Source organism: Sander lucioperca, chromosome 7 (genome assembly GCF_008315115.2).
Source record: "Sander lucioperca isolate FBNREF2018 chromosome 7, SLUC_FBN_1.2, whole genome shotgun sequence".
NCBI lineage: Eukaryota > Metazoa > Chordata > Actinopteri > Perciformes > Percidae > Sander > Sander lucioperca.
The window spans coordinates 19,432,176-19,453,053 of record NC_050179.1 but is presented as its reverse complement, the minus strand read 5'-3'; the positions used below and the strand labels follow the sequence as shown (position 1 = coordinate 19,453,053).

The 20,878-nt window shown below is 39.6% G+C and overlaps 1 protein-coding gene across 2 annotated transcripts in view; it reads left to right on the top strand.

Moving 5' to 3' along the window:
* The window catches only part of LOC116046824 (protein inscuteable homolog), a 60,402-nt gene extending 47,523 nt beyond the window's left edge, over positions 1 to 12,879 (top strand). For both annotated transcript variants that reach the window (XM_031295259.2, XM_031295260.2), the window contains exons 8-13: positions 4,256 to 4,427; positions 5,783 to 5,961; positions 6,602 to 6,668; positions 8,496 to 8,651; positions 10,414 to 10,490; positions 11,690 to 12,879. In XM_031295259.2, the coding sequence (XP_031151119.1) occupies positions 4,256 to 4,427; positions 5,783 to 5,961; positions 6,602 to 6,668; positions 8,496 to 8,651; positions 10,414 to 10,490; positions 11,690 to 11,818 (780 nt within the window). In that variant the 3' untranslated portion in view covers positions 11,819 to 12,879. The remainder of the gene's footprint in view (positions 1 to 4,255; positions 4,428 to 5,782; positions 5,962 to 6,601; positions 6,669 to 8,495; positions 8,652 to 10,413; positions 10,491 to 11,689) is intronic.
* The last annotated feature ends 7,999 nt before the right edge of the window (positions 12,880 to 20,878 follow it).

The following is a 20,878-nucleotide window of genomic DNA, read 5'->3' as shown; positions in this document are numbered from 1 at the left end:
TGAAATTATAGGACATGATTTCATTAACGTGCAACACACGCTGGCCATGTTGTGTTGCAACATTTGATGTAGGCGTGCGTGGCATACAGAAGGAGAAAGTAGTCAAGATACGGTAGCCTGGATGAGGTTTCTTCCTAAAAGGGAGTTTTTCCTCGCCACTGTCGCAATAGCCACTGCTAATGCTTTCTCTTGGGGGAACTATTGGAATTGTTGGGGCTTTGTAAATTATAGAGTGTGGTCTAGACCTACTCTATCTGTAAAGTGTCTCGAGATAACTCTTGTTATGATTTGATACTATAAATAAAATTGAATTGAATTGAATTGGATGTAGCGATTCGTGAGATGGATGTGACAAAATCACTTTTGTGGAGCATCTCGGCATGTTGATGATACACTTTCATGACACGTTGACGTGCGTCATTCTGCGATGGTGCTCGCTGGTGTGTCTTACCCTTTATTATTTCAGCAGGGCCTCTCACTCTTAGGATCCAATCCCTCCAGGGTGCCATATTTGAGGGGAAGAGAGGATTCATGAGGTTCAAAACTCAACTGAGTCAACTGAGAAGAAAAGTGGTCACAGGCTGAAATAAATACTCATGGTATCAAGCAAAATGTTCATTCGTAAACTTTGTCTCCACTCAGATAAGTTGCAACAAACTGAATGAGATACATCCGGTGTACGGTAAATGAGAAGTTTGGGAATATCCTATTTTAGGGAGGAGGGGTGGGGGTGGGTAGGGACGCGGCGGACACAGTGGGGCGTTAGATAAACGGGGATGTGGAGAGTGGATTGTTCCACGTCAGTGGGTTCGCGATGGCACAGTGCTGCTGACGTCCACGGAGACAAAAATAGGGAATTGTCCTGTGAAGCTCAGTGCAGTGATGCTCGTCAGCAGATAAGACTGACAGGTGTGGCGGGCTGAGAGCTGACGCTTTGTCTCACTCTGGATGCTCGACTCTAAACTTTAGTTTTTAGGACTGTTGGCTGGTGGTGGCTGAGCATCCACAACATTAATTTGCTCTTTCCCTAAACAAAGGCAATCATGACTGTGATTGAAAAGGAATACAGAAATACACTGTAGGCCTAATACAGAAAACAAAATGGTTCTGATGTATCAGGTAATGGGTTATTCACCAGACATCAACACAATTTAGGTGTTAACCGCCGCCATGGAAACCACAATGTTTATCACAATGTTTATCACAAACCACAATGTTTATCACAATGTATTTAATTATTTGATAGTATGGATGACTTCCAGAGGTTGTGCTGATTTTCACACTTACACATGTGTGCGATTTGATAAGAACTGCTGTAGAAAGCTGTAGTAAAGTTTGTATGGACTGTGCAATACTGCCCCCAAGTGGATGAGCATCTGCTCTACATCTCCGTTATATACTGAAGCCTCCAATACCAAATCACACACACACACACACACACACACACACACACACACACACAAAGATGAGATAAATAGGAGGGCTCATGCCCCTGAGTAAACGTCTCCTTCCTGCTCTTCTATAACTCTGAGCTCCTCCTCAAACCCGATGAGGCACACACCCCGGGTCGATGCCAGCCAGATATACACGACTTTCTTGGCCATTTAATCAGAGTAGTGTGTTTTAATTGTGATGGCTTTACAGGCTGAGCTGCAAGTTTTAGCCAAGCTGACACCATGAACACGTAACTGTCTACATACAGTCTGTTTGGAGGGCCAGTGATGCTGCAGATGTTCTGTCATCCCTGCAGTGTTGAGATGAAATGTTCAGTGAGAGTTTAGTTCAGCAATCAGACAGATCCCACTGAAAGTGATCTTTACCTCTACTATTGGATATTTTAATAAATCACCTTGAAGTGATTTTGCATGTTTTACCTTATTTTTGTTTGACATTTCAAAAATGACAAAAAATGTCAGGGATAACACCATAAAGTCCAAAACCTGTTTCCAGTCTGGTCCTGGATGTAAAAAGAATGTAGATGAAGGAGATCAGGTAACTAGGTAACATCATGCTGTACCAACCAGGGTATCCGTGGATCCTTAAAAAGTCTTAAAAGGAAAAAGCAAAAAGTGTGCAGATACACTGACCAACAAACTAACACACTGAACCAACTATGAATTATATAAAGAATTACTTGCACATTTTAAATAAGATGACACATGTACACTACCGTTTTTTTTTACATACCAAATTTTGCATAGGCCATAATATGACCTTGTAAAAATGTGTTGGTTACTCATTAGTTGAATGTGCAAAGGGAACTTTTTACACAGAACCTAAAGGAACACACCTATGTTGGTATTTAACCAAACAAAAGTCGGCAGCACTGGCTCGAGTGGGGTGGGCACATAGACTGTTAGTGTTTACATTCTATTGGTGGACACGAGTTCCCCCAACTCCATGAAGGAAGTTTTTGAGATACATTGCCTGCAAACTGCACTTCTTACTCAATTAAAATGTATTAAACTATTGATTGATTGTATTAAATTGATTTCCAACCTTCCATGCAGCCAGTGGGTTCTTTTCAATTTTCTACAATATGTAAATCGATGAACAACGACTTCAGATTTGTTTACATTCATTAATGCATTGTAGTGAACATTAATTAGCATTTTCTGTCAAGGTAATGCAGTTAGTAGCAGCCAGGGAGGTGGAAGACCCTCCCTGTTGGTGCGTTGTGTGCGCCACACTGATGAAGGCCAGATGGTGGAAAATGTTTGACTTCAATGTCACATTTGACTCAGTTTAAACCAGATCAAAGTGTTACAGCTAACATGCCCCTTTTGTCAATTCCATGTTCAGGTCAGGATGTCATGTTAAGTGCCAAAGGCTAACATATAATATACAATGCAATGCGATGCGATGCGATACGATACAACTTTTATTGTCAGCCAGGGCTGGAATTATTTTTGCATCCCTGGGTAGCTCATATAAGAAAGAGGACACAGACATACATAAGATGAATAACACCAAAGGACATACGTACATGAAACATTACCATAAATGACATAAACACACAGTAAGGAAACAAAGCATATATGTATAACAACAGAAAATGACATGAGCATACACACAGACAAGGTCTTGGAGACTTGTAACCCTGAATAAATATTGCACTGGATTTAATGTAGCTGGTTTAACAATAGGATAGATTGATGTATGAAAGAGCTTTTAAGTCTGTTGCGATTGAAAGAATGAACTCTAATGCGTCTGTTTGAAGGCAGAAGCCGACATTCTCTGTGCAAAAACATGTGAGGAGACATTTGAAATGTTCCTTGGCCAGTCTGAGCATACTATTATTGTGAGTGTGCTACAGGTAGTCCTATAATCTTTGAACAAATTTTAATTTGATCAAATAGCTTTGTTTTATTTTTAACTGATAGGGTACTCAGCCAATCAGTGCTACAATAGAGTATGATACTCTGAATTACTGATGTGATAATCTCTACGATGGATCTCAATCTACGAAGAAAATGAATACGCTGTTGAATTCTTTCGCAAATAAATTCTATATGAGAGGTCCATGAGAGGGAGTGTATTTCCCATAAAGATGATACTGCTGTTGTTGCTGAAGATTTTAAATGTGGGGACTAGGGCTGCATGATGCTAGGAAAATATGCGATAGGTGATAAAGTTGTCGCAATAATGATTCTACTTACGATAAATAAACAGATATTAAAGTGTACTCAGTTCTGCCTTTCTGCTGCTTTCAGTATTCTGCTAAAATACAAGACATTGCTTGTTGAATTTAAAGCAAATGAAAGGAAATCAATTCCAACATTATTTTAATGAAAACTTGGACATTGAATTAACTTTAAAAGGCACCACTAAAAAAGAATGACATTTTAATGTACAGTTTTCTACTGATATTTTCTTTCAACTAACACAAACATTTTTGGAGCGTCTTTCTTGATATGTCAGAGCCTTTCGCAATGTGTTTATTGCGCCAGTTGATACATCGCGATGGCAATAAAAAAACAATATATTGTGCAGCCCTAGTAGGGACCTGAGCAGGTCCCAATAAATGTCTCCCCTAAATGTAGAAAAATGACTTCCTTGACTGTACTGTAAATAACTAAATGATAAAAAGTACACTAGCACGAGGTAAAATACTGGAATGCACTGACCATCTTTGACTAACAGTGTAAGAGTATCCCAGGTTGTTTCCGGTAACAAAATCTTCTCATCTATCTAAAACAGATGAATAAATGATAAAACGGCACCTAATGTGTACTGTATGTTGTCTGACGTGTAGGTGGATGGGATCCTGTGTCTGGCTGACATCTTGACTGATGAGAGCAGCGTGGAAGCAGCCAGGGCCGAGGCAGCGGCGGTCGTGGCTCAGATCACCTCACCTCACCACACGTCCACACAGCACCTCGCCAGCTTCCTGGAGAGCATGCACGACATCGTCACGGCGCTCATCAGTGAGTGGGCCTGACACTGATAACGTAGTCTCGCATTGCCAGTCCTTCCTCCACAGCGTTGCGCAGGAGGGTCTGACTAGTCCACACAACATTCTGGGATGTGCTCTGGTTTATTGGCATTTCTCAATCACAATTGTCATGGGCGGCGCCTAGCGCCGGACGGAGCAGCGGTGCCTCGGCAAAATAGCCTTGGGGAGGAACTTGTTTTGGTGGAACATGTGTATGTTCAGAGGTTGTTTTAGTCGTGCAACAGAAAACTCAGATTGGACAGATAGTCTAGCTAGCTGTCTGGATTTACCCTGCAGAGATCTGAGGAGCAGTTAACCATAGTCCTCAGAAATCGACCGGAGTTTAAAATGCTAACACAAAGAAAGAGGAAGGTGACGGACATCCGGCATAAATGAGGGACATCCAGCGGCACCTGATCAATCCCGGAAGTGAAACATCGCCGAAATAGACTAATGATAACGTAACCCTGGCCTTTGACGTATGGAAGGCCTGACCAAGGATTGTTTGGAGAAACAGGTTTTGTTATTTAAAAAAAAACACAAAAAAACTGAGTTTTAATTATAGAGAAAATTTTAATTACAATACTTTTTTTTTAAAGGTTTCCTGAGGAGTTTTAGACCTGCTAAGGAGTTTTATGGAGGGTACACAGTCCTACTATTTGTGTTGCACTAACCCACTGATCTACACAGGTGGTGGTGGTAAAACGACAAGATATGCTGCAGTGCGCTAGCAAAGGGAGCGAAGAAGAAGACATAAACATGGATTTAAACTAAAAAAAGCTAAGGCTTTGCAATTGTTTTAGGACAAAGGAATTTGTACACACAATGCAAAAAAAAAAACTTTATCCAACCTTAAGATTACTTAGGGTTTTATTTTTTATTCATTTGTTTATAATAATAGCGGTTCAGAGCAGATATTTCATGTGTTTTTGCATGTGATGTTGTATAATACAAAAAGTGCAATAACTAAAGTATAGTAATACATCATAAAATAAAAATACAGATTTTAGGATTGTACTTTGTTACTCCCCTTGTCTAAATTACAGACATAAGCTTGTTTGCTGTCAGTGTTCCCAAACACCGGAACAGCCTCCCTGATTAAATATGCCTCATTATTACCTTATTCAATTCCTTTACATCTCAATCTACAAAAGGTGCAAACATAACATAAAACCTTTAAACAAGTATAACAAGTGATACGGTTGCCAAAGGACAACAAACTGGAGCAAATAATGCGGTAGTCAATCAGAGCACTTTATGGTTTACCTTCCTTGCAACTTTATGGTTTACCTTCCTTGCATTACGTTGCTGTGTTATGTCATAAACACTGGTTACTTGTTCTCTCAGAGTTGTGCGAGAGCGCCTCATGTGGTGAAGTATTCCTCCTGGCGTCTGCAGCCTTGGCCAATATCACCTTCTTCGACAGCATGGCCTGTGAGATTCTCCTGCAGCTTAACGCCATCCACATCCTGCTGCAGGCCTGCAGAGACCGCCAGAGAGTTGACACACCCTACTCCAAAGACCAGGTACACGTCTGCCATTAGCTGTTATTTCTCTCAAAGTAGATCAAAGTAAAAAAAAAAAAAAAATAGTAGTATATAATAATATAGTCCATAATATGATATATGGAGAAAAAAAAATCATAATCATGATTACTTTGGTCAATATTGAAATCACAATTATTTAACACGATACCTCATTGACTTTTGGAAAGATGTTGCAATTATTGAACTTAAAAAAACAGTGAAAAAGTTGTTAACACTTTACTTGAAGGTACATAAGAGTGACATGACACTGTCATGACACATGAACCCTAACCCTAACCCTAACTTGTCATGACAAAAACCGAATGACACGTAATGATAGAAGCGTTATGTCATAAACGTTTATGACTTGTTTATAATGTTTATGACACGTTCATGACAGTGTCATGTCACTCTTATGTAGATACCTTCAAGTAAAGTGTAACCAAAAGTTAAACAAATCAACAGTGAAAACATCTAGAACTCTGAAATTGCCCTCAATACTTCCCCATTTTTTTTTTCCCATTCAGAACACAAGACAAAATAGGAGTTTACTCGCATAACGCCATGTGCAAAATAATCGCTCTTCTCGATTACTCTGTTTTTGTGATCATTTTGTTATTCTTTATTGTTTTAATCTCAGGTGGTGACAATCTTGGCAAACCTGTCGGTCTTAGAGCAGTGTGCTTCTGAAGTCCTGCAAGACCAAGGTAATCTATTTTAAACAATATTGATTATAACATGCATTGAACTACTCACTAATACCGATATGTTGATGTACAGGCAAGATAAAGCAGTGTAATTCTTCTTTAATCCTCAAGATGTCAGCATCAGATAATATTTGTGAAGTAGCCTGGAAGCTTTTAAATAAAACAACCACTGAGATTTGCAGCTGGACAACTGAAATGCATTTTTTTTTTTAAGATAATTTTTTGGGGCATTTTTCGGCCTTTATTTTGACAGGACAGCTGAAGACATGAAAGGGGGGAGAGAGAGGGGGGATTGACATGCAGCAAAGGGCTGCAGGTCAGAGTTGAACCCTGGCCCGCTGCGTCGAGGAGTAAACCTCTATATATGGGCGCCCGCTCTACCAACTGAGCTATCCGGGTGCCCAACTGAAATGCATTTTAATGTTGTTGTTTTTCATTCCTTAATCACTATTTATTTTTTCTGCTGTTACAAGCGAGTCCATTCCATATTCCATTGCCTCTATGCTTTTATCCATGTATTGTAAAAATACATGGATAGATACACATTTTCAGTACAGGCCTGGTACATTGTGTCAGAGCCTCTGATTGATGCCATGTATCAGTAATATTCTTTGTGGTGGAATTTCCAGAAACACCATGTTGTGGTATGGTGAGACTAAAGGGAAAACTTAGACAACATCAGGTCATTAATAGGTCACAGGTCAGGGGACGAGAATATTGGCGAGTCTCTAACAACCAAACCTCTTCATGTATAATGGTCTCTCTACACATTCAGGGAATCTAGGCAGCTGCATTTTAAGGGAATGTTTTGTCTCAGGACTGTCTCCTTTTGGAGGTCGGTGGGCCAGCCACACTTTAGCATACTTCCAGAGAGAGAGAGATAGGCTCAACTAGGCTTTAGCATCTGTGTTTAGGCGACTGCCACATCTTTGTTTCCCTTAAAGGTTCAGCTAAATGTAACGTCTCCAGCATGAGTTTAAATACACCTTGTGGAGGACAGGAACTTCAGAGAGTTGAGACGGCACTGCACAATAAGACATCGTGGTTAAACCGTACTGCCTGCCTAATTGTCTCCTCAATTGAGTGTTCATTAAATGCTTCTTTGTAAGTCCTAAGTCTCCCGAACCTTTTTCACGTACGTGAAATGAGTTTTTCCTTAAAATTCTTCACCCATTTAGTTCTTGTTTCGATGAATATAGGTCCCTCAGTCATTTCCAGATAAATGTTATGGCTTGCTTTTGTGAGTCTTTATAAAATTTGATCATAGAATAAGTAGGCAACTATTTATTCTTTAGAGCAGTAGTGGTAGTGTGCACATCCCCACCGGTGAGGTGCAGGGCAAAAAGGGGCTGGATACAACTGAAAAGAATGAGGTGCCTGCTGCAACGTTTTTTCTTTAACAATGTGCACGGTGTATTTTAAGGTCAGTTTGGTATAGTCTTTGTCCTTTGTAAAGAATTTTGCGTAACCACCTGAAGACTGACTGACTTTGCTGTTTTTATCTCATCTCTTTCTCTTTTGGGATTTTACTTTCTATAACGGCACTCTTGGTCTAAATCCTGTCTGACGGTGATGTGCGTAATGTCTGGCTCATTTTTAATTCACCTGAGCACTTTGTTGTGTCTGGGTCTTGTGTAACTTTATGGAAGTGTTGGGTTTGGTTCTTATGTTTCTTATTGCTTGTCTATTTCCTGTCTTCATTTGTTTTTATTGTGTCTTTGACTGTAGCTTCGGTACCATGTTTCTTTTTATGACTGTGCTGTTTGTTGTATCGCTGTTCCTTTCCATCCTCCCTGACACTTTTGATTCTTTGGATATGTCATGTAGGAATAGAGCGACTGCTGCTGCTGCTGGGAGAAAAGCCATCCTCCGGGAGTCCATCAGAGGGCGCTGCCTGCGAGCGTGTTCAGCAGAAAGCTGCAGTCACTCTGGCCCGTCTGAGCAGAGAACCTGATGTGGCCCAAACAGCCATCCAGCTGAAAGGTAGTGCAGAATTTCAGTTGTCTTATAAAACTTTATTTTTTAAATTAAAAAGTACCGTTGACAAATGAAACAAGTTGAGGGAAACAATGTGAAAAAAGTGCTGAAAAACAAGTGGTAAAAAGAAACGCTGTACACAGCGACACAGAATAATTATTTATTAATGAGAATCAGCGTAGCCAACCCAAAGCATGCTATAAATTAAATTGAAAGGCTGCTTAGGGCACCACAGCCACCACAGCCCTCAAGTTTTTCACTTGAGGGCTCCTCAAGTGAAAAACTTTTGTTTTTGTCACAATTTACCGCTATGTATTTAAGCAACCTATATCTAAGAATAATGTTATCATATGCGTTTCTTTGTACAGCTGACTTCGATTGACTTAAGTACATTCAATCATGATTTGGGCTCAATAAAGATGTAAGCCAGTTGTGAGCTAGGATAACATGACTTAGAAGGATATATATATATATATATATATATGATCTAGTGAGTAAAATTACAATACCGCTGGACCTAGAGGTACTCCATTTGTAATTAAAAAACAAAACAATGAACTAGACACGATTCCCTAATTATGCATCCTCTTTAAATTTGAATATTTAATTACTTTAAGGAGGAAAAAAACGCAAGATAATTTCACAGGCCAGAGGTCCTTGTCCTAACATTAGTCAGAAAAAAATCCACTTTGAATGTACTGCATGTATGTCCATTCCCCAGTAGACCTCTTTGTCTCAAGGGAGGCAGCTCTCTATGAATGCTTCATGAAACCCCATAATATTATTATTGGAAACATGGTTACATACAGTATGTTATATTCCATTACAGAAGCCAGAGAAGGCATTTTTTTTAAAACTAGAGACGATACAATTTTGTGGTTTACTGAGCTGTGTATAGAACATTAAAGGTCCCATATTGTAAAAAGTGAGATTTCCATGTGTTCTTTGATTATAATGCAGGCTGAGGTGCTATATAAAAACTGTGAAAGTATCAAAACACTCAATTCACAGACAAATGCCCACAGCCCGTATTCAGAAACTGTGCCTTTAAACGAGCCGTCAGGACTTCCGTACGGTTGTGATGTCACAACTATACTATATATAGGTAAAAGCGTAGCGACAGTGCCGTTACAGTAATTTCCCGGCTGCAATGATGGTGCAAGGCTCTGAGAGTGCAGATATGGAAGACCCAAAAAACACTGACCAATCAGGGTCAAGTTTTTCCTTGCCACTGTCACATTTACACATTTATGCATGCTCCTGGGGGGAATCACTGGAATTGTTGGGTCTTTGTAAATTATAGAGTGTGGTCTAGACCTACTCTATTTGTAAAGTGTCCTGAGATAACTCCTGTTATGATTTGATATTATAAATAAAATTGAAGTTAATTGAAAAATTATTTTTGGGAGGGGCGGTTGAAGAGCCAGGCGCTAAAAGAGTGTTTCAGACAGACAGTGAATACAGGTATATTCAGACAGAGAGTATGAGAAAAATTTTTAACATTAAAGTATATTAACATGTTCTAATAGAAATACAAGTATGAACCTGAAAATAAGCATTATGTGGGACCTTTAAGAACAAGCAGAAACTTAAATGTAACGGAAACATCCCTGTTATTTTGGGAATGTTCTCAGCATTACAAAAAGTCCTTTTTTATGAATGTCTCCTGTACACACACACTCTCTCCGCACCCTCTGTTAATAGTTGATATCAATGTCTAAGAATGGGACAAGCTTGTAAGTGATTTTTTTTCTTCTGCTGTCTTTAGCTGTTCCTCGTCTTATTGAACTGTGTCGCTCCCCTACTGAGAGAAATAACAGTGACTCAGTGCTGGTCGCATGCCTGGTAGGTATATTTGTGTGTGTGTGTGTGTGTGTGTGTGTGTGTGTGTGTGTGTGTGTGTGTGTGCGTGTGCGTGTGCGTGTGCGTGTGCGTGTGTGTGTGTGTGTGTGTGTGCGTGCGTGCAGACCCGTAGATAGTAAATGACTCCATGCCCCGAAAACATATATATAATTCAAACTGCCTATTTCAGCCTTGCCTGTAAAATACTATACATTTCGATCTGCTATACTTGCTATACAGTACATAATTTGTTTAAACTACGGGCATTATACCACAGGCCTGCATGTGTGACATCAGTGCACCAAATGACTGTCCAATTTAATAACATCCACAGGGCAATATCTGAAAATTTTAAATACATCACAACCTCAGTATCTTTAAGCCATGTTGAGATAGCTGACCAATTCACATCATCTCAAACCTTGTATGTTTAAATATGTACATATCATGAATATTATCCCTGCTCGCGCTTTATCACTCTCTCATTCTGGTCATAATTACTAAAGACAGATCTTAGGGCCGATGAGGGGATTTGAAGCCCATTATGGTCAGGAGCCTAATTGGGCTGCCTCGCTGCGCTGAGAAAAGCCCTCCACTTCACTGTGCCCACACTTGTCAGTGTCTATTCAAATTAATGTGATTCTATTTTATCCTTTTAGCCAAGGGTCAATTACAGCATTTGTAGGTGTTGGAGTTTTACCTTCAAAGGATGCTGAGCGTTCACAGATCATTTTGTAATCTTTAATGTAAATGTTGGAGGCCCGCCGGGCTGAATAGGTTTCAGACGTCACACATATTACTATACATGTGCTATTGAAATCATGGTGTGTTATTGAAACAGATCTGGTCGGACTGCATTTAATACAGTATCACTACAGTTTGTTATTCACTGTAAACCTGCAGACACATAGTTTTTTAAAAAAAATATTTTACCACAATATGTAAACCGCATATATATGTACATGACTTATGTCATGTATGTGTTTGCATACAGCAGTACAGCATGACTTTAATATGTGAGGATGCATATGTCTGTTTTTTTTTTTGTGTGTGCATATGCATACTGATGTGTGTGTGTGTGTGTGTGTGTGTGTGTGTGTGTGTGTGTGTGTGTGTGTGTGTGTGTGTGTGTGTGTGTGTGTGTGTGTGTGTGTGTGTGTGTGTGTGTGTGTCTGTGTGTGTGTGTGTGTGTATGTCTCCAGGCTGCCTTGAGGAGGCTGGCAGCAGGGTGTCCAGACAGCATAGAGGCAGCCGACCACCAGCAGCTGATCAAACCGCGGCTAGTCGACTCTTTCCTGCTGTGTTCCAACATGGAGGAGAGCTTTGTATGACAGCCTGCACAGCGAACACAGCTACTGGAGAGCTGAACTCATGTACAATATCATGTACATGTACCACTGCGTGACACAGAGAGGACTAATGAGCAGCTTCACTCCAGAACATTGCATCTATTTCCTGACTGGAGCTTTGGTTTGTCACTTTGTGTGTCTTGAGAAGATTTGTCATACTGGACATCGAGAATTTGGGCAAATGGAGTGAGACTGCAGCTGTATGGTGTCAGTTTGAATGGATGCAGAAGACATCTGTATGTAAATGTACATAAATGGGTTGCCTAGTGCAACTCAGTGACCACATTAAATGCAATGAATGTGTACAATGTTCTAAAAAAAAAGTAATTTGTTTATTTTATTCCGCTGGGGATTTCATATCAGTAATTTTATCAGTACTTATTTTCTACGATAGGGTGCTCCATTTTGAAAATGAAAGAACCGGTTCTGGATTAAAACACTTTTTACTTTATGTCGCCACTGTGCAATTTATTTGTGCAATGTCTGAAGATATTGTATCCAAATCGTGTTGGCAATCTGAGAACAGAGAAATATCCATTGAGCGCATATTTTATCTAAAATGTCTCCGACACAAATGATCATCTAAAGCATTTAGCATTTGTAGTACCGAGATGTTTGTCTGGTGAAATTGTTTAATTGTTCGTAAATTTTTTTGTGCCTTTTTTTTTTTTTTTTATTATCAGCCACTTTATTTTGACCATTTACAACTAAATTATTACAGTTAGATTAACTATTACATATTTTCAGTTTGTTCTTTGAGTACCTTAATTGACAGGGCACTATTAGTATTTAAAGACTTGACTGAGACGTGGCAACATGATCTATTTTTCCTGGTGTACAATATATTGTTTGTTAAAGCTCATTGTATGGCATGTTGAGTTATTGTCTTGAACTTATTTGCCATTAATATCAAATATTATATTTGCCACTGGAAAGTTAATGTATAAAAATGGTCTTGAATTTGAATACAGAAATACTTTTTATTTAAAGAGAATTACCCTTATTGTATGCCATGCATGGAATAAAGGCAATCATCTGTCTAATGTTCAGTGTGTGTCATTCTGGTGAATTACTGTCATATCACTAACGCTCTGTCACAAAGCTGTATGCTTCAGTTGTACATAAAGCAAAGCCAGTACAACTTACTCAGAACACGGTGAGCCCACCAAAAGACAGAGATAACAAATAATGTATCAGCTGACAAAACAAATCTAAGGAAAAGTATAATTTAAAGGGTAACAACCATTTTTGTGTGTAAGTGACTGACAGGAACAACAATCTTTGAAATTGGTTCAGTATTAAGCGTGAACACTGTAACCAACAGCCACAGACCGGCTGCATTGTAACCCTATGGGGCAAATGTTCAGCGTCAGTTTGGTCCACTAAAAGTGCTGTTTTTGCCACTAAGAGCCTCAGATATTCTAAGTGTCTGACAAAATTATGGAAAGGATCCCTACAGAGAAAAGCCTTTTTACAACCTCTTTGAGACCTTTCTGTTTAACCAGAAACAGCACTGAGGTCGCTAGCGCTAAACCCACGAGACTCCATTTAAAAAAACGTGTTAGTGTGTACAGTGCCTGACAAAAGTCTTGTCGCTTATCTAAGTTGTAGGAACAACAAATAATAACTTGACTTGTAGTTGATCAATTGGAATCAGAAATGGTTTATATGAAAGGCAAAGGCTTCTGGATTATGCTTATTATACCAAAATAAAGGTTTGTATCATTCATTGAGTTTTATCATTGAATTAGAACAGAAAGGTCAGATTTGGCTTGGACAAAAGTCTTGTCGCATACAAAAATACAGTAATGTACGGTAGAAATTATACTTTATTGTGAATACACAAACATGCTACAATAACATCAGAGCATACGTAAAGTCATGGTGCCTTGGGAAAAAGAAAATGAGCTTGAAGGACTACATCCATACGTCTCGGCAATGACTCAAATAACGTATTGATGAAGTCATCTGGAATAGCAAAGAAAGCAGTCTTGCAGGACTCCCAGAGTTCATCAAGATTCGTTGGTTTCATCTTCCAAGCCTCCTCCTTTATCTTACCCCAGACATGCTCAATAATGTTCATGTCTGGTGACTGGGCTGGCCAATCCTGGAGCACCTTGACCTTCTTCGCATTCAGGAACTTTGATGTGGAGGCTGAAGTATAACCAGGAGCGCCATCCTGCTGAAGAATTTGCCCTCTCTTGTGGTTTGGAATGTAATGGGCAGCAATAATTTGTTGATACTTCAGGCTGTTGATGTTGCCATCCACTCTGCAGATCTCTCGCACACCCCCATACTGCATGTAACCCCAAACCATGATTTTTCCTCCACCAAACTTGACTGTTTTCTGAGTGAATCTTGGGTCCATGCGGGTTCCAACAGGTCTTCTGTAGTATTTGCAGCAATTGGGATGCAGTTCAATGGATGATTCATCAGAAAAATCAACCTTCTGCCACTTTTCCACTGTCCATCTTTTCACCAAGCTGTGGGCCTTTGCAAATGCAACACACTTTTTTAGTTGTCTTCTGTTTAATGCTGGTTTGTGAGCACTAATTCGGCCATGGAGGCCACTGCGTGAGAGAATTCGACAAACTGTTGTTATAGATACAGGGGTTTCTGGCAGAAAAAGGGCTGGCCCTGGACTGTCGAAGCAACAAATGGTCCTCTCGAACAGTTGTCTTACGGGGTCTGCCTGACCTGGACTTGTCATGAACTTCACCAGTTTCTTCAAATCTTTTTCTTATCCTTTCCACTTGACCTTCGGATACATTGAAGATGTCTGCCACCTCAGCAGCAGACTTGGTCTTCAGGCTCTTGATGATCAGCACTTTGGTCTGTGGTTGAATCTTTGGCATGTTGTGAGAGGTCAGGTTGCACTTCACATGAAGGTCTGGTGTGCTGGAGTTCTTTTTATACACACCCAGGAATGTGTTAATTACAGTATTTGTCACAGGTGAAACTCTAATCTGTGATTGGTTGAATCATATAAAGACACGACAAGACTTTTGTCCAAGCCAAATCTGACCTTTCTGTCCTAATTCAATGATAAAACTCAATGAATGATACAAAACTTTATTTTGGTATAATAAGCATAATCCAGAAGCCTTTGCCTTTCATATAAACCATTTCTGATTCCAATTGATCAACTACAAGTCAAGTTATTATTTGTTGTTCCTACAACTTAGATAAGCGACAAGACTTTTGTCAGGCACTGTATAGAGCCATCATATTTTCACATGTAAATCGGTAAAATATGTGTTTATTTCAACCAAAGCTAGAGTTGTGATGGTTGGAAATGTGGAAAGACAACCCATAACGCCTTTTCATAGTTTTATTATGTTTCTGTTGACGTTGAATGAAGTGTATTTTACGATGCTAAAATTGCTGTTTATTTACATGGAGTCTGGTGGGTTTAGTGAATGCAATTTCGCGGATGTTTTTATTTTAAAATAAGGATCTTACTCTTTAACAGAAAGGTCGACCTCCTTAGAAATCCTTTCCATAATGTTGTCAGACACTTTGAATATTAATCTGAGCCTGCATAGTTGCCCTATTAACTTACATTGTAGCTTGTTTCGCTCCAGCTTCTCTCGACTGTACGCAGGTTTATAATGAGATTCAGCTCATTGTTTTAACTGTTTAGTCGATTATTCTCACCTCTGTCATAGCGCCGTTTTCAGCAAAAAGATATTTCCCTCAAGAGTTGGTAGAGACCAAGAAAAAGAACTATATTTTACAGCTGGCCAGAAACCAGAAAATAAATGTTTCTCTGTATCTGAGATTTAAGGTAACATGCACACCTATGTACTACTGAGAAGATAACACTTACAGTCTGATCCATTTTCTATAACAGAAATGTAATCATCTTTGAATAGAAATAGCTTAACTCCACTGCAAAAAAGGTTTATCTGTGTTTTTTGCCCCCAACAGCTCTAGGATTAGGCACTGGTTATGGTTATGGTTAGAGTTAGGGTTAGGTGCCTTGAAGTCAATGGTCACAGCGCTGCCTTGAAGTCAATTAGGCAATGGTTATGGTTATGGTTATGGTTATGGTTATGGTTAGGGTTAAGATTAGGGTTAGGTGCCTTGGAGGCAGCGGTCGCAGTGCTGACTGGAAGGAGCCGTTGGAGGCAAAAAACACCATTGAGCGCAAAAAAGACTGCAGTTCAACTTCTGATCATAATTATTGTGGTCACACAGAACACTGCTACACCCCTGGTACAGCAACAAATAGTCCACACTGCCACCTTATTGCAGTATGAGTGCAGTCGGGGTTCACGCTGCTAAAGTTCCTCTGAGGCCCCCCCCCCCGACCTGCAGCTATCTCAGAGGAACTGCGCTCTCACTTTCTGTCTTCTGCACAAATGCATGCACAGGGATGAGAAAAGCATTTGAATGAGGTTCACAGGGAAAGAAAGAGACTAAGAGGAGGTGGACCCAGCGGTCTACCTGTTGGTCCTCCTTGGTCCTGTGAACTGCCAGGTCCTCTCAAAAAACCAGGAGGGACATTTGCTATTTAAGCCTCGAACTTTCCAAAAAACATTGGTTCTTGTTGAGATGAATACAAGTACAGAATGTAGCTGTGTGCATTGGAAAAACTTTTCACACATTGAGAAATCATTAATTCATCCGCCATGATTTTGAAAACGGTTCATAAGCTGAACTGCCGCAGTTATTTTTTTTTACACATTAAAAATCACTTGCTGAATGATGTCTCAATCACATTGTGATTGGGACATGATGCAGCAAGTGATTATAAAGAAATATGCGAGAACCTATCTGCAAAACATGTCCTTTGTGTTGGTCATCTCTTTGATAAAATCACTCTCAGGTTTTTTTTCTTCACCCCCTCCATGAGCCTTCCTCTCCTTGGAGAGACAATTGAGGGTCTTCTTGCTTTCTCTCTGTAGCTTCTATTTAACCTAAGGGCACTTATGCTGAGCCTGGACTTGTTATGCTCCCAACCCAGAGTTGAGACAATTGAGCTGCTTTGTATGTGTTGTCCAGCATACACGTGGGACCGTGTTCAGAGGCCTTTGTGATAGAATATGCTCCTGCCTCACTTTGTTGAGACCCAATGAAATATGTATCGATGCAGAGGAGAACTAAACAGACGGCCTAAAAACACAGGTTCCTTTGATATTGTTTTGGTTCCACCATGACCATGATGCCGAGTATAGTTTAATCAAATCATCCTACCAACAAGTTGTGTACATCACAAATAAAACTTGATAATAAAAAAGGGCAAGCTGCGCTACATGGTCATTTTCATGTCATATTCACTGTCTCAAACCATTAATAACAGACACGTTGTGTAAGAGAAGGAGCTGAGGACTTGTAATCTATTGGAACGAGACAGTCACTTTCAGTGACTCTCCTGAGACTTTAATATTGTATGGGTCACATCTTTTCCTTTTGCCGCAGAAAAGTTTTTCTGTGTCTGACTCATTTTATTTCAGAGTGCTGGAAATTAGACACACTTCTTCTTTGAAACTGCTTTCAGAAGTTGATATATTAGACTTTACTTTTGCAAAACTCACAAATTAGTATGCAATAAATTGGCCAAACTTAAAAGTCAAATTCCTTTGACAAAAAGGGATGAAAAGTGATGTACATTTTTAAGATGCACACAAAGAAGTGTGGACCCTTGTTTCCACCCAAGGACTCCATCATCAACAAGGAGGGGAAGGTTATTTTAAAAGACCCCCGAGGCCCCTAAGATGTGTTAGGAAGCACTTTGTTTTTCTTAAATTTGTATGTTAGTTTGGTATATTTGACTATAAATGCCATAAAAGGTGCTTTATGGTCGCCTTCAAATGGAATTAGTGGAAGTTGGCTAAAGCTATTTTTGGCATGAGAAGTCAAAAACTCAAATGTCTGATACGTAATCAAGTGGTTTAATGCTGTATTCACACAATGTTGGCAAAATGGAAAGAACAGGGACACTTTTATGCATTATTCCAAGTTGGTAGCCCCTACTGCAGCATTGTGATAATCTATCCATCCATCCATCAGGACCTGCACACTCCCAATGAATGCTATATATATATATGGCTTGCTAACTTGTTTGCAAGATAGTTAGGTCTAGCTTGCAGGCCAGTTGTAGTTTGTGCACAATAGTTACTTTTGGACTATATTAACAGGGTGCAAAAATAAAGCCACCACTTAAAATTCCACATCTGGCCAGCTGTTCTGTTGAAAAGAGAGGACGATTACTTACATTTATCATGTTGCCTCTACAGTAAAATTTGCTTCATGTTTAGCTTTGGAATCTGACACACACACACACACACACACACACACACACACACACACACTAATTATGTCCTAAGTGCCATCACCTGTTGGACAGCCAATTAAGAGAGTAATATTCCTGTTTAATGATATCTCTAGTCAGGTCCCCAGCTGGCTCCCATTAGAGGACCCAGTGGGGATTTTAATTGCTGAAAACCAACCACAACATTGACTATAAATTAATATCAGCACTTTGCGTTCACAACTTCTGGCTAAAGTCATTGGAGGGTGAAAGCCTAATGCCAAAAATGTTCAGGAGTTTGTGTACAGTGGACATATGGCTTTATCCTGTAGCTGCCGTGCATTAGTGCATCATAAAGTCTTAAACACTGTTCTGGAGAAATCATGATTTTATTCTACTAAAGGTGCCTTGATACCACAGAAAAATAAATAGTGAATAGACTATGCAATAAAAAGAAATCACTACTGGCAAAATAACTTCAATTTTCTAAAGCCTTTTTTTGTTGTTGTTGTGTAGCAGGAATTAATTAAACATTCACTGAAAATAAGTTTGAATGCCACTGTCTGTGTGATATTTGAAGTATGTTAACTGACTTGTATGGAAAAGGAAATTAAAATTGTTTTGAAATATTGTCATTGGCTGAAAACAGTGGTGACAGAAATTCTGGAGTCTACAGTACAGAGGAACAATTATGACAATCCTAGAGACGTTCTTTTTTTTATGTTTTTCACTGACCTACAGGTGGCACTAATGCACCAAGACACAGAAATGCGTCAGCAGAGACAGGACAGAAGAAGCCTGCAAGCTAGCAAACATGGATGCCAACAATGCTAGATTTAAAACACGTAAGAAAACAGTTTTGCAAATTGTTTAAAGAGAAAAGGAATTCATTCAACATGTTTTTTAGAGCTCAAGGATACACACAAAGCTTTTTGGTGAGTATCACTAACTTTTGTTTGTTACAACTGTTTTTTCTACTTTGCACCCAAGTTCCCCAAACAAGCAACAAATAGAAAATAACTCTTGAATGTGCGGTTCAAAGATATGATTCCAACATTCCATCAGTTGGTAAGTCAGTGGCAATGGAGGCGCAAAGTGAGAGAAGCTGTTGTTTTTAGAGGTGTTTTCCCCCAAAGTCCCATTTCATTTTTTGATTTCCTCATTGTTCCTCAGCATTGAAACATGGGTGTCTCCTGACTCCTGAATAATTAAAAAATAATATAGGTTTGTTATGGTGTGATATCATGATGATATCTTACAAAATGATGGCGACCGCTGACCGATCATGTGACGGCGACTGGTGTCAGTTAGGTTTAGCCAACGGGTCACATGATAGTTACATTTAGTAGAGAAAAGGTGACCGTGAGCCGAGCGGTCACCGTGAGGTGATGATCATGACAGCAGCCGTGACAGTTGAGTTCAGCTTACCCAAAAAGTAGTTTACCCAAACAGTTGACTGTCATGCGGCGACGTGACAGTTAAGTTTAGTCACCAAAACAACTTATCAAGATTACAAAAAAGTTTGTGGTTTGGGTTAAAAAACCTGTCCCCTTAAGTAGTACTCCTGGGATATGAACACTCATTTCCTGGTGTTTTTGCGTTTTCCCCATAACTTATTCCGGGACACGATCTCTGCTCCACTGCTTGCAATCCCTGTGTTTTGGGATCTATCACCCTGACCTCCTACCTATGTAGATTTCATATACAGCAGCAGTCAATGTGGTGCATACAGTAATAAATATATGGAATACATACAAATTACAGTGCATTAGTTTTCGTAGCTATATGGACGAATGGTTTAATGAGAACAGCCTGCTTGTATTGTATGGTATAATCATGATAACACACTGTGTGGTGTTGTGATATAAATAATAATGGACTCAGTGAAGAAAACTCCAATCTCTGACTCCGCCAAGGAGGTTGTCGGTTTGTTTTGTTTGTTTGTTTGTCTGGTTGTCAGCAGGATTACGGAAAACTATGGGCCATGGGCATGGGCCAAGGAAGAACCCATTGCATTTTAGAGCAGATCTGAATCACAGGGCAGATACACATTATTTTACACTTTCGTTAACATTGCGAGATAGGGCATGACCTTGGTAGAGGCCTGCACTCTCCGAGTGCCCTTCTAGTTTTTTATGTTTAGGTATTATCTCTGCCAGGGCTGTAGTCAAGTCCACCTTTGTCGAGTCCATGACAAGTCCAAGACCAGGACTATTTGAGACCGAGTCAAGACAGAGTCCAAAGAGGTTCGAGTCCAAGTCAAGACCGAGTCCAAATGAGAGACAGTCAAGACCGAGACAGGAAAAAAACCGTACCTGTTCATAATTCATGTGACGTGTGAGAGACAGTATATCTTCTATTTTAAGATGATCATTTTGCATTATTACTTGTAATGATCAAAAAAAGCAAGTGCAGAATAACAACACTGCAGAATCAAATTAGGCCATATTATTTACTTTAAGAAGAGCAAATTCACATAGAGCTGAACTGCAACTTCGCATTTTAAATGTTGAGTACAAGAACAAGAACAAGAACATTCTGGACTGCCAATGAAAAGTGTAACAAATAACAAGCAACACAGGTGTCACTTAAACAATGTACGTGTTCCCATTCTTGAATCTTCATCAATGGTTTTGTTTTGAAGGAGGAAGTTACTTTAGAAAAAAAAGCATATGGGCTGGACTCGGTCGAGACCAACTAGAATATTTGACGAGTCCAATGGCCAAGTCCAAGACAAGTCCAAGTGCAAATACCAACGAGTCGAAGATGATCCGAGATGATAGAAA